Source organism: Buceros rhinoceros, unplaced genomic scaffold (genome assembly GCF_000710305.1).
Source record: "Buceros rhinoceros silvestris isolate BGI_N320 unplaced genomic scaffold, ASM71030v1 scaffold24212, whole genome shotgun sequence".
NCBI classification, from domain to species: Eukaryota; Metazoa; Chordata; class Aves; order Bucerotiformes; family Bucerotidae; genus Buceros; species Buceros rhinoceros.
In genome coordinates, this window is record NW_010398653.1 from 17290 (window position 1) to 27956 (window position 10667).

At 38.2% G+C, this 10667-nt stretch overlaps 1 protein-coding gene across 1 annotated transcript; it reads left to right on the plus strand.

The window, feature by feature from the left end:
• Positions 1–1039: 1039 nt before the first annotated feature.
• Positions 1040–9737, plus strand: RASGRP3 (RAS guanyl releasing protein 3 (calcium and DAG-regulated)). Its single transcript, XM_010131189.1, has 8 exons — positions 1040–1109; positions 2514–2616; positions 3230–3292; positions 4432–4563; positions 5839–5986; positions 8390–8563; positions 8983–9099; positions 9405–9737. Exons 1-8 carry the CDS (start codon positions 1040–1042, stop codon positions 9735–9737), a joined length of 1140 nt encoding a protein of 379 aa, XP_010129491.1.
• Positions 9738–10667: the final 930 nt, after the last annotated feature.

The following is a 10667-nucleotide window of genomic DNA, read 5'->3' on the forward strand; positions in this document are numbered from 1 at the left end:
GCCTTTTGCTGAGGAGGAAGCATTTCTGTCCATACCCTGGGTGTGAGCTGGCTGGCTGAGGTGGCACCAGCAGGACTGGCAAAGCTGCCGTTGCCTGGTGTCCCTGGGTGGTCAGCCCGCAGGGATGTCTGCAGGGCTGCAAGCTCACAGGGACCTAGCTCAGAAAAGTTGCTGGATGTACTTTATTATTGTTTGTCACATTTCAAACACTTGCTAGAGGTCAGGCAGTAGTGGGACTTAGTCACAGATGGACAATAAAATACTGATTTCTTCTTTAAATATAACCTGAAAAATTATTTCTGAAAACTTGTAACAGAGTATTTTGTGCATTTTTCAGGTAAATGGATATTTGATAATTAAATGCGTAGTAGACTTATGTCATAATTTAGAAGTTTCTGAATATATTCAGCTTTCCATTAGTGTTGAGCTGCCATGGGAAGACTTGTTTTAAAAAGCTGTAGGGACTGATCTTACAGTTCTATGAAAAATAGCCTCCTAGTTTAATGTTTGTTATTAACTTCATTAAACATTTTATGCGGTCTGTGCCAATTAAGACCATTAGCATTACCATGAACAGGGAAGAAAAATTGGCTATGCTTGAAAACAAAGCAGGGTTATTAACAAAAAACAACTTATCAAGTGTAAATAAAATGACCTGAACAAAATGTGCGTCACTGTACATGCATGTCCTCATTTACCATCTGGTTTCTGTAATGACCCTAGCTGTGGATTTGTTTTGTGCTAGTGGACAAACAGTTCAGTAACACTTAAGAACACAAGCTGGAATGTAAGGAAAACCTTACAGCAGTCTTTCACATGCTCTGTATCTTGTGGGGAAAGAAAAAGTTTATAGAAAAGAAGAGCTGCGTCCTGATAAGTTTTCCATACAGTCATATAATTATGGTATCTCTTACTTTCTTCAGATTTTCTGTGGAGTTCCGGCTAGGAATGCAACCAACAATAAAGTGAAAAGGCTGTGCAGCTGAAGAAGCATCTTTGGTGAAAATGCCTCTTATTTTTTGACAACAATTAAAGGACAATGGGGTCGAACACACTTGGGAAGGCTGCAACGTTAGATGAGCTTTTGAACACTTGTATTGAAATGTTTGGTATGCTTTTTCAATATTTTGCTTTGCTGTTCTTGAAATTCATCTTATAATAAATGCCCTGCTGTTCTCTGACTTAGCTGGTCTTTCCCTTGTCAAACAACATTTCTGTTCTGTAAAATTTTCCATGTTTCATTTTGGTCCAGAATCACACAGGCCAGAATTTCCATCCTATACACACTCTGTTAAATGTTCTTCATAGAGATAATGCACAACAGTGAGTATAGTGGTTTTTAAAAGTTTTTTTAAAGGTTTTCCAAATCAACATTAAATAATTGGCGATAGCATGACTTAAGGTTTATATAATCATTTTACTTTTATTAAAATGTGATGTACCAGGTCTGAGGGAAAGAAGAGAAGGAATAGATCTTGATCCATAACACCGTTAATCATGACATACGTGACATTGCAGTCAGATGAGTTCATGGGTGGTCTTGAATGCTTTGAAGCAGGGCCTGAATTCACAAAGCTATATTTAGATTCTTTTGAAATTAAGGACAGCTTTTGACTGGAATGAGATATTAAATTTTTTCCATTGTGTAGAGAAACAAGTATTTAAAGGTGAGAGAGATTACATAATTAAGGGGCAGATCTTGCTACCGCATGTAGTACATCCCCATATATCCATGTCTGTAGACCACTATCAAACCTTTTGTTCTAAATACCTAATGAGAGGTAGCAGAGCCCATATACTTTGTTGGAAATCACGCCTCTCTTCCTTGTATACACACACTCTTGACAACTGTCATCCACGTGTGGTTATCATTTCATACATGCATATCCTCTACAGTCTTTTAAGAATGACAGACAGAGAATAATCTAAGATTGCGGATGTTGAGGAACACTGACGGTCAGCCAGCCTGCCAGGGAATAGCTTTTTGTAGCTTCAGTGGTTACACTGCAAAGGTGCAAAGGTCTGCACAGCAGCTGGAGATGGGACCCTGGGCGGAGACATGAGGTGTTGCTTTGACCTTTAATTCCTTGAGGCAGATCCCTTTGTTAACAGTCTAATTGTTGACGTAAAGCTATAGAGCTGCGATAAAACAAATATTGGAAGTGGTTGTACATAAATCATGTCCCCACCCTTTTGGAGGACTAATTTTTGATTTGTTCTTTGGATTACTGGCAGTCTCTTTGTATAATGTTTAGCATAGTGCTGTCCATACCCGTTTTTCTAGCTGTGGCCTGTGATCTATGTTGATTTTTTTTTTAACCTACCACTGCCATCTAGCAATAGTTATCACTACAGGAGCCTTTGTGTTCTTTGATTTTGTTTCCTACCTATTTGGCAGATAATGACCCAATGACCCAGCATTTCTACTTTTGATTCTTTGACTCTGCTTGAAGAACAAAAGCTCCTCTCTGTTCACGAATATGGTTGTTAATTGACTTGTTGCTCTTTTGCAGATGACAAAGGAAATCAATGCTCCAGCCATTTGCCAAGAACCTTTCTTTTAATGCACCGGTGGTATTTGCCTTCCACAGAGCTGGCTGGCAAGCTTCTGTCCACATATCCTTTCAGGATGACTTGCAAATTGACATTATGCCAAAAGCAGATTGTTTCTGTGACTGCATGTAAAAATGTGTCTATTATTTAGTGACTAAGAAGGTTTAGGGATGAGATTATTCTAGACTGAAAGGTGGAAGTCTCTGAGCTTCTTTCTGCTATTGCTTGTGGACTTTTTCTGTACGTACAGGTTTGCTGAGACATTACTTTGAGTTAACTTCGAATGAGTAGAAATATATTGCCAAGATAACTTTTCAAACATGTAATGGCTGGCTAGCATTGGAGTAGTATGAACTTCTAGTGGCAGCATCTGTGTGTCATTTATACCTCTTAAAGACTTCAGTAATCAGAAGTATTACTGTATTTGGTTAGCCAGAGCTGAGAAGAAACCGTTCAGCCAAATATTCAGAATACTACAAAAGAGGGCAAAAAACGGCATGGCAGCCACAAATGGTCTGTGTCCCCTGAGATGTTGTGAAAGTGAATGAAATATCAGAGCATTCTGTGGTTATCTCTAGAAGAAAAGTTTTATACTGTTTTTTATTCAGCTGGTCTAGTGTCAGAGTCTTCTGTGGATAAAGACGCTGTTACACAAAGCTTTCTTTAACTAGCCTACATATAGAGAAGCCAATGGGGAGAACTGCAATGAATTCAGATTAAAAATCTGCTATTTCATGAGGTAAGCATGTTGCCGGTCCTCTAGCATTTTGGTTTTATGCTTCTGAGAATACTTCCAATGTAATTTCTTTTTGTAAAGAATAAAAAACAGTAATGTAAATATAAAGTTGTTGTGTTTTTTTTAACTTGATCACCAGTTCATAGTCAAGAGTGAATTTCGGTCTTTTGAAAACAATTGTTTACGTTGAGCCATCCAGCCTTTAGGACATTTAACTGTGTTGACCTAAAAAGCTGATTGAAAACTTGTGCTATGATTTACCTGGTGTTTATGAGTGTGACGTCTCTTAGAAGGAGACTAGTTCAGTGCCACACAGAGGAAAGACACATTTTGCTTCAAGATACAATCTAGTGAGGTAGAGGGAGATTCTCTCTCGGCTGTTGGCTGCGGTTCGCACAATCTCTACATAATTTATGATGGCAGGAGTGTGTTAGTGATGCCAAAGCTGTTACAGGTTGGGTATGTTCTGATCCTTGCACCAGCTGTCTCTGACCTGTGTTTCTATGGGAAAGCTTTCATGAGTTAGGCTGTGCTTGTGTAGGAACATCTCTCTGTAAAAGAGAAAGCATGATTTTTTTTAAGCTAATGTGTTATAATCTACTTTCTCTCAAGCAAATGCTTTTTCTTTCTTCCTCTGGACTAAGTTATATTACTGTGAAGAAAGGAAGGCAGATACTGAAAGAAGGGATGATAAAGCTTTTTCCATACCCCCTTAAATATCAGAAGACATCACCTTTTCTGAGTGGATAAAGTGCCCCCCTTAGGCAAGGGATAAATGCAAGAGTCATGTGGGTGTTCTTGCACTGTGAGTCAGGACACGTGTGTGCCTTTTACATGTGTCACCTGAGGCATCACTTTTCGCATTGGAATTGGAATTTTGCATTCCAGTAGATTACTGCTGTGTTGTGCTGTGGTGAGTTAAGCAAAGGAAATTATATGATAAAATAGCTTTTGCCACTTCACTGTCACAGATAATCACAGTAGCAACAAGTTGGTTTAGTCCACCCTCTCTGCCTAAGAGCCATTTGGTCTCAAATATTTCTAAGTCCTATTGAATAAAATGCAGCCACTGAATATATGCAGCCACTGAATGTTACACTTGAATTCCTGGGCATCTCTGAACTGCTCTCTGTGTGTTTCAGATACTGGATTTTGGAATTTCCTGCCGAGTTTAACCTAGATCTTGGGCTGATTCGTTTGACTGAAGAGTTTCGAGAAGTAGCCAGCCAGCTCGGATATGAGGACCACATCCATCTCATTGATATCTCCAGCATGTAAGGAACTTATGACCTTCAGCATCTTCCTCTCTGTCTCTGAAACAGCAGAATTCTATTTCTGTGCAGTATATGAAAACAATAAGGGCCATCTTGGTCTTGAGAGAGCAGAAAAGCAGTTACAAGATATAGTGTCTTTAAATTTGAAGTTGCTAAAGATTGGAAGTTCTAGTTTTAGTGTCACAGTAAAGAAAGGTTCTTATCTGTGTGTAAGTTTTTCATATAAAGGGGAAATAAATAATTTTTCTGACAAAACTCGTGCTAATTAAGTGATTAGTATTACTTTTTTCCTATATTTTTTCCTGTATTTTTCGATACAGAATGACAAGGAATGCGGTGACTGGTGTGTTGTGTAAATCTTGGGTTTTCTCAAGGAAGCTTTTTTGTTCTCTCCTCAGTAACCTGTTAATTTTTTCTAATGCCTTTCTGTGTACTTCTTTTCTATGATTTAATTAGATAATCTTTAGCATTCACATTTGTAGTTTTATTGCATCAAAATGATTACACTACAATTTCCTTGACACACTAAAAAGAAAGTTACCTTTTAAACATCATGAGACAGGTTCCTGTATCTCACCTGATATTGTAGATTGAAAATACGGCATATGCATTGTGACTTTTCCTTATTTAAAAGTGTCATAAAAAGGACAACACTACTAATCTCAGTGAATGCTGCAAGATTTTCTGCAAGAACAGTACCAGTGAAATCACATGAATATTGTCTCTTAAATCTTCAATTTAAAATATTGTTAGCAACCTCTTTCTGCTCTCTGAAGTGCTTTTACTATGGATAGGAATTATTCCACTGCTTGCAAGCAAAATATTTGCCTTTTTGTCCATCCACTTCTTACTGTTTTGTTAGCTGTCTGACTGGCTGTTTCTGCTGTTCCATTATTTCATGGACCTGTAGTCTTACAGAGTAAAAATTAATCCTTGATGTTATTCAAGTCTTTTATTCTGTATCAGAATTTGGTGTGACCTGTTGTTCTTCTATTCCCAAGGCATTTTTCAGTTATGGTTTCCTGTATCACAGGGAAGAATATGTTGTTCTTTTGTTTTGACAGAAATGTGCTATTATCATTTGCACTCTGAAAACTCTGTATTTTCTGTTATGGTCCCAAATGTCTCTTACTCTGAGTGTTTATTGTGTGCTGAATGTCACAGATCAGAAAACTCATGATGTGTCTCAGTAATTTCATACCATGTGTGCAGATCGTGGGCTACACTCACATGTGCCCAAACAGAAATGAGAATTGTACCTGTTTTCTGCTGCAGTCCTTCCTATGACTGGATGAGAAGAGTTACACAGAGGAAGAGGATTTCCAAGAAAGGAAAGGCCTGTCTGCTGTTTGACCATCTGGAGCCCATTGAGCTAGCTGAACATCTCACTTTTCTGGAGCATAAATCTTTTAGGAGAATTTCTGTAAGAAGCCTATGACTTTGTCATTTGCAATTAAGAGCCTTCCCTTAAAGAGTGCTCACATGGTTTGACATTTATGACTTTTTTCCCCTCAACATTTCAGTCTAGTAAATCTTTATAATCCTTTATATGATGTACATAGCCATGGTTGTGCCAGCACTTCCTTGATCTTTTTCATGATTGATGCTTTCAGTGACAGAAGTTAATTTTGTGGATAAATTCTGGGAAAAAAACTACTTCTAAAAGCTACTGCAGCCATGCTACTGCAGCAACTGGTTAAACCAATATTATTGTTCAAAACCTACAGTTCTTTGTTTTTGGTTTTGGGGGTTTTTTCTCTTAGGAAAATAGTTAATAACTTCTCAGGAAACATCAGAGTCTTTTCAATGAATTATTTTTGAAGAGACTGAAATACATATAGTCCTTCTGTAGTCTCTGTTCACTCCATACCACTTCTTCAGAAAACCTCCTTTCATTTGCCAGTTTAGGAGTAGGAGATAATTCTGGTTGGAAGGGATCTCACGAGGCTTCTAGGCCAACCCCCTGCCCAAAGAAGGGTCAGCTTTGAGACAGGTCATGTTCCTCAAGGACTTAGACAGTTGAAAACCTGCAAGAACAACACAACTTCTCTTTCCTCCGCCTCCCATATTGGCAGTGAAGAAAATTCAAATACAGTTGCTTCTTTTCATACAGGATTGTATGTGAACGAGAGGCAAAAATGGTTGAAAATGAAAGTAGAAGCTAAAGTAAAACAAATGAGTAACCCAAATGCCAAAAGAAATGCTGATCTGTGCTGGCAAATATCCATGTGAAAGTCATGTGTTGACACTGTATCTGGTGGCAAATGGAAGCAGTAAGTTCTCAAGATGACAAGGTCTCTTCAGCAAAAAAAAAGGAGACTTTAAAAAGTGTTTAGGAGCATGAAATAAACTCCAAAACTAAGAAAAATATATTAGGTTTTGTGTTTGTTTCAAGAGAGGAAGGAAAAAAAGAGATCAATGAAGAGCTAGTCCAGTCTAAATAGAATCACTTTTGACGTCATTTAATAACCTTCAAAGGTTTATTACTCTAGACTTCCAGTCATGGGAAAACACCCTACTGTGATCTGTGCAATGCTAACCTCAAAGAAGGAGGGAAGGAGAAGGGAAAAAAAAAGATGGATTTCTAACTAGACTTAAGATAGATTTTAATTCCTTTGGGAATTCCAGAAAAAAAACTCAGACCTGCAATGAATTTTCTTTTTGCCATGCTGTTTCTATTTTGTCTATTAATTCATCTTGAATTTTGCTCTCTCAGATGTTTCCCTGCAACCGATTAGAGCTAATTAAGCTCTCATAATGCAATGAAGAGGTTTGAAAGATGCACTGCTTGTTTGTTTATATGAGACTGGTAACCAAAAAAATTTAGAGAATGGTATATTTCCAGGAAATAAGGTGAAAGGCACACCTCAAAACAGAGAGATTGAAAAATGAGCCCAGGATCACTGATTAAAAAATAATTGAGAACAACTACAGAGAGACAATTAACATTTATTTGGACATGTCAATGAGACCAGGTGATTTGCTGTAAACTGTTCACAACTGTATGAGTGCCACTTATTTTTGCAAGGTAGACAAAAGTGTTATCTCAAAGCTATGAAATCGTAAAAGATGATTAGTCTGAATCCTGTCGTTGGTTTTATCTATTTGGAAAAAAAACATGGGGGAGAAGGAAAGGCAGTGTTAACTGTAACAGAAAACATGTAAAAGCGTCTGAATGCTGAGGCACTGTTTATCTGCAGCTCTGAAATGAGTACCTGCTGTGTAAGAGTATATGCTGTCTTCTAGCAGGCAATTTTTCATCAGCTAAGACAACAAAACCTGTGCTGGCTGGCATTGCTATCAATGCCCTGTGCAAGCTGAAGTTGTCATAAGCTTCTGACAATCTGTCTTAAAGGGACAGCTGAAAAGTGTTTTCTAAACATTTAGGGAAATCTAATTCTAATCTAAATCTAATCTAGGTCAGGATATTGGAGTGGGGTGAAAGCTGTTATTTATATACTTCTTGCTTGTAGTGCTAGATAATTCCTACAGAGTATCATGCCATGAGGACATCAAGAAAAAACATACAGGATAAAATGTTGAGTAAATTATGGGAAAGATGATTCCATGGAAGTAGTAATCATGCTCATCATGCATGCTGCTGTAGTACCTGATACACAAACACTTAAGTTTTAAATTGACATTTAAATAATAAAAAAGTGCAACAACAAATTTTAAGAAGGAATGAATGTGCAGCACAATCTGCTGACCCTGAGTCTTGGTCACTTTCTAAATAAGAGGAGCTTTAAAAGGAAAAAATGATCAAAGCTTCAATTTGATTCTTAAATTGCCCACTGTTTTACTGAAAACGCCTTTCCTCTCTTAGTTCACAGACTACCAAAGCTATGTGATCCATGGCTGCTTGGAGAACAATCCTACTTTGGAGAGATCTATTGCTTTATTTAATGGTATCTCCAAATGGGTCCAGCTCATGGTTCTCAGTAAACCAACACCTCAACAAAGGGCAGAAGTAATCACAAAGTTTATCAATGTTGCACAGGTAAGTCTTGCTTATGAATCTTTTTCCTCCAGCATAAAGCAATAGCACAAACACAGATTGCAGTGATCAGATGAACCGGACACTCTTTGTGCTGTTTCCTCAGTGACTGCCTATTCAACATCACTGCAGCTACTCGTTGAGGTCTGGCATGTCTGCGTTTTTTAATAACAGACATAACTATAAAATATTTTTGTTGTTGTTGTATTCTGGTTGACAACTGTCACTATTTTGTGTTTCCTGTGGAGCTATGCTAGTTAAAAAAAGAAGTGCAGAACCATTCTGTTATGCACCCCAGTTTAGTGATTTCTGCTCTAGCAGTACTAGGTCATCTCCTTTCACTTGTTATGTGTGTCACTGGATATTTCTGACGACGTGTTTTTCTTTGGTTTTTAATTATGCGTGATCAACCTCTCTTGCAGAAGCTCCTTCATCTCCAGAACTTCAACACACTGATGGCAGTTGTGGGAGGTCTAAGCCACAGCTCTATTTCTCGCCTGAAAGAAACTCATTCTCATCTGTCTTCAGAAGTCACTAAGGTAGGTGGACTCCAGAATACAGACAGATTGAGCAGAATATTACCTCTTTGTGGTCAGGTGGGTTCTGCAGTGCAGGTGTCTAACCAGCACAATACTTGGATCACGGCAGAGCATCCTAAAAGGCACTTTGGTGGCATTGCTTTTGGTGGGGAAGGATTAGCTCGTGGAGATGCTCTGTTTGATTGCCTGTGCCAGAGAGGAGATTAACACTGTTGACCCCCTGACATGAATTGTGCTCGTTTAAAACAGATTAAGGAAATGCTATGAATGCTTACACAGAGACTTGCTTCTCTGGCTGTTTGTAGGACTGGAATGAAATGACGGAGTTGGTCTCTTCCAATGGAAACTACTGCAACTACCGCAAGGCTTTTGCTGACTGTGTTGACTTCAAAATTCCTATATTAGGAGTTCATTTGAAAGACTTGATTGCTGTCCATGTCATTTTCCCGGACTGGATAGATGAAAACAAAGTTAACATAGTGAAAATGCAGCAGCTTTCCATCACCTTGAGTGAACTGGTTTCCCTGCAAACTGCCTCGCATCATTTAGAGCCCAATATGGATTTAATTAACCTGCTAACTGTAAGTATTGAGCATGTTTTAATTCATTTCAGTTATTCAGATGTTGAATGTCAGTAGGAATATTCATGTCTATAGGGGTAAGTGCACATTGTTATCCCAGTTTTCTAAAAGAAAAGAACAGAAAACAGAAACAAGTTCACATGAGGTGTGAATGACGTCAAAGAGAGTTTCATTGCTATAGTATGTGATGGCTGAAAGCAGCAACAGGATTGTCACCAATAAATTATTTTAAGAATAACAGAGAGAGGGCTGTATTTGTGTTAGAGGAAGTAAAAACTAATTCTGGCTACTTAGAATTGAGCCTTATGTCTCCTGTGCGAAGATTGGGTGACATGTTGATATGGACACACAAGCGAAATTCCAACTTGACTGTCACTGTTCTTGCTCCTCTGTGCTTGGTGTGCCACACAGTCCTCTATCCAGTAAATTAAAAAATGCTCTTGAATGGTGTTAAAGAGCTTCTGCAACCCTTGCTCTTTCCCCTCACCTCACCCCTTGGCAGTGGCTACATTTGGGAACATTTGAAACTTGCACACACAAATTTCAGGTAAGGATTTCAATGCCCAATTTCAAACCAAAGGAAACTGAGATTTCAAAAATACTGAATAAAACATCTTATTCTTTTAAAGCTGCAACTGAAAATGCTAAAAGCAATTAATTTTCAGTCCCCTTTTTAATATGTAGACAATGACTGTCTTTTTATTATTTCAAAACATACTGAAGTGTGGAGCCTGAACCATCAGGCCACATCCTGTTTCTGTTGAAATTTAGTTGTTTTAGCACTGATCTTAACTGCAGCAGTGTTTGACCCAACACCAGTTTTTTCAGGTCATGGATGAAAACCAGCGTCTTGGAATTACAGACAGAACCTGTGAAACTTCGAAAAAGGAATGGTGTTTGTTGTAAACCAGTTGATGTTGCAAGCAAATAAAAACCACCTGTTCTGATGTGCTGGCTGACAGCTGGCTGAATAGGAGCCAGCAGTGT

What these genes read in the sequence shown, in the direction of transcription:
- RASGRP3 (XM_010131189.1), top strand. Translation starts at nt 1,040, where the DNA reads ATGGGGTCGAACACACTTGGGAAGGCTGCAACGTTAGATGAGCTTTTG. An exon ending in CACTTGTATTGAAATGTTTG is followed by an intron (nt 1,110 to 2,513) that starts GTATGCTTTTTC and finishes GCTCTTTTGCAG; the next exon opens with ATGACAAAGGAAATCAATGC. An exon ending in AGTTTATCAATGTTGCACAG is followed by an intron (nt 8,564 to 8,982) that starts GTAAGTCTTGCT and finishes CCTCTCTTGCAG; the next exon opens with AAGCTCCTTCATCTCCAGAA.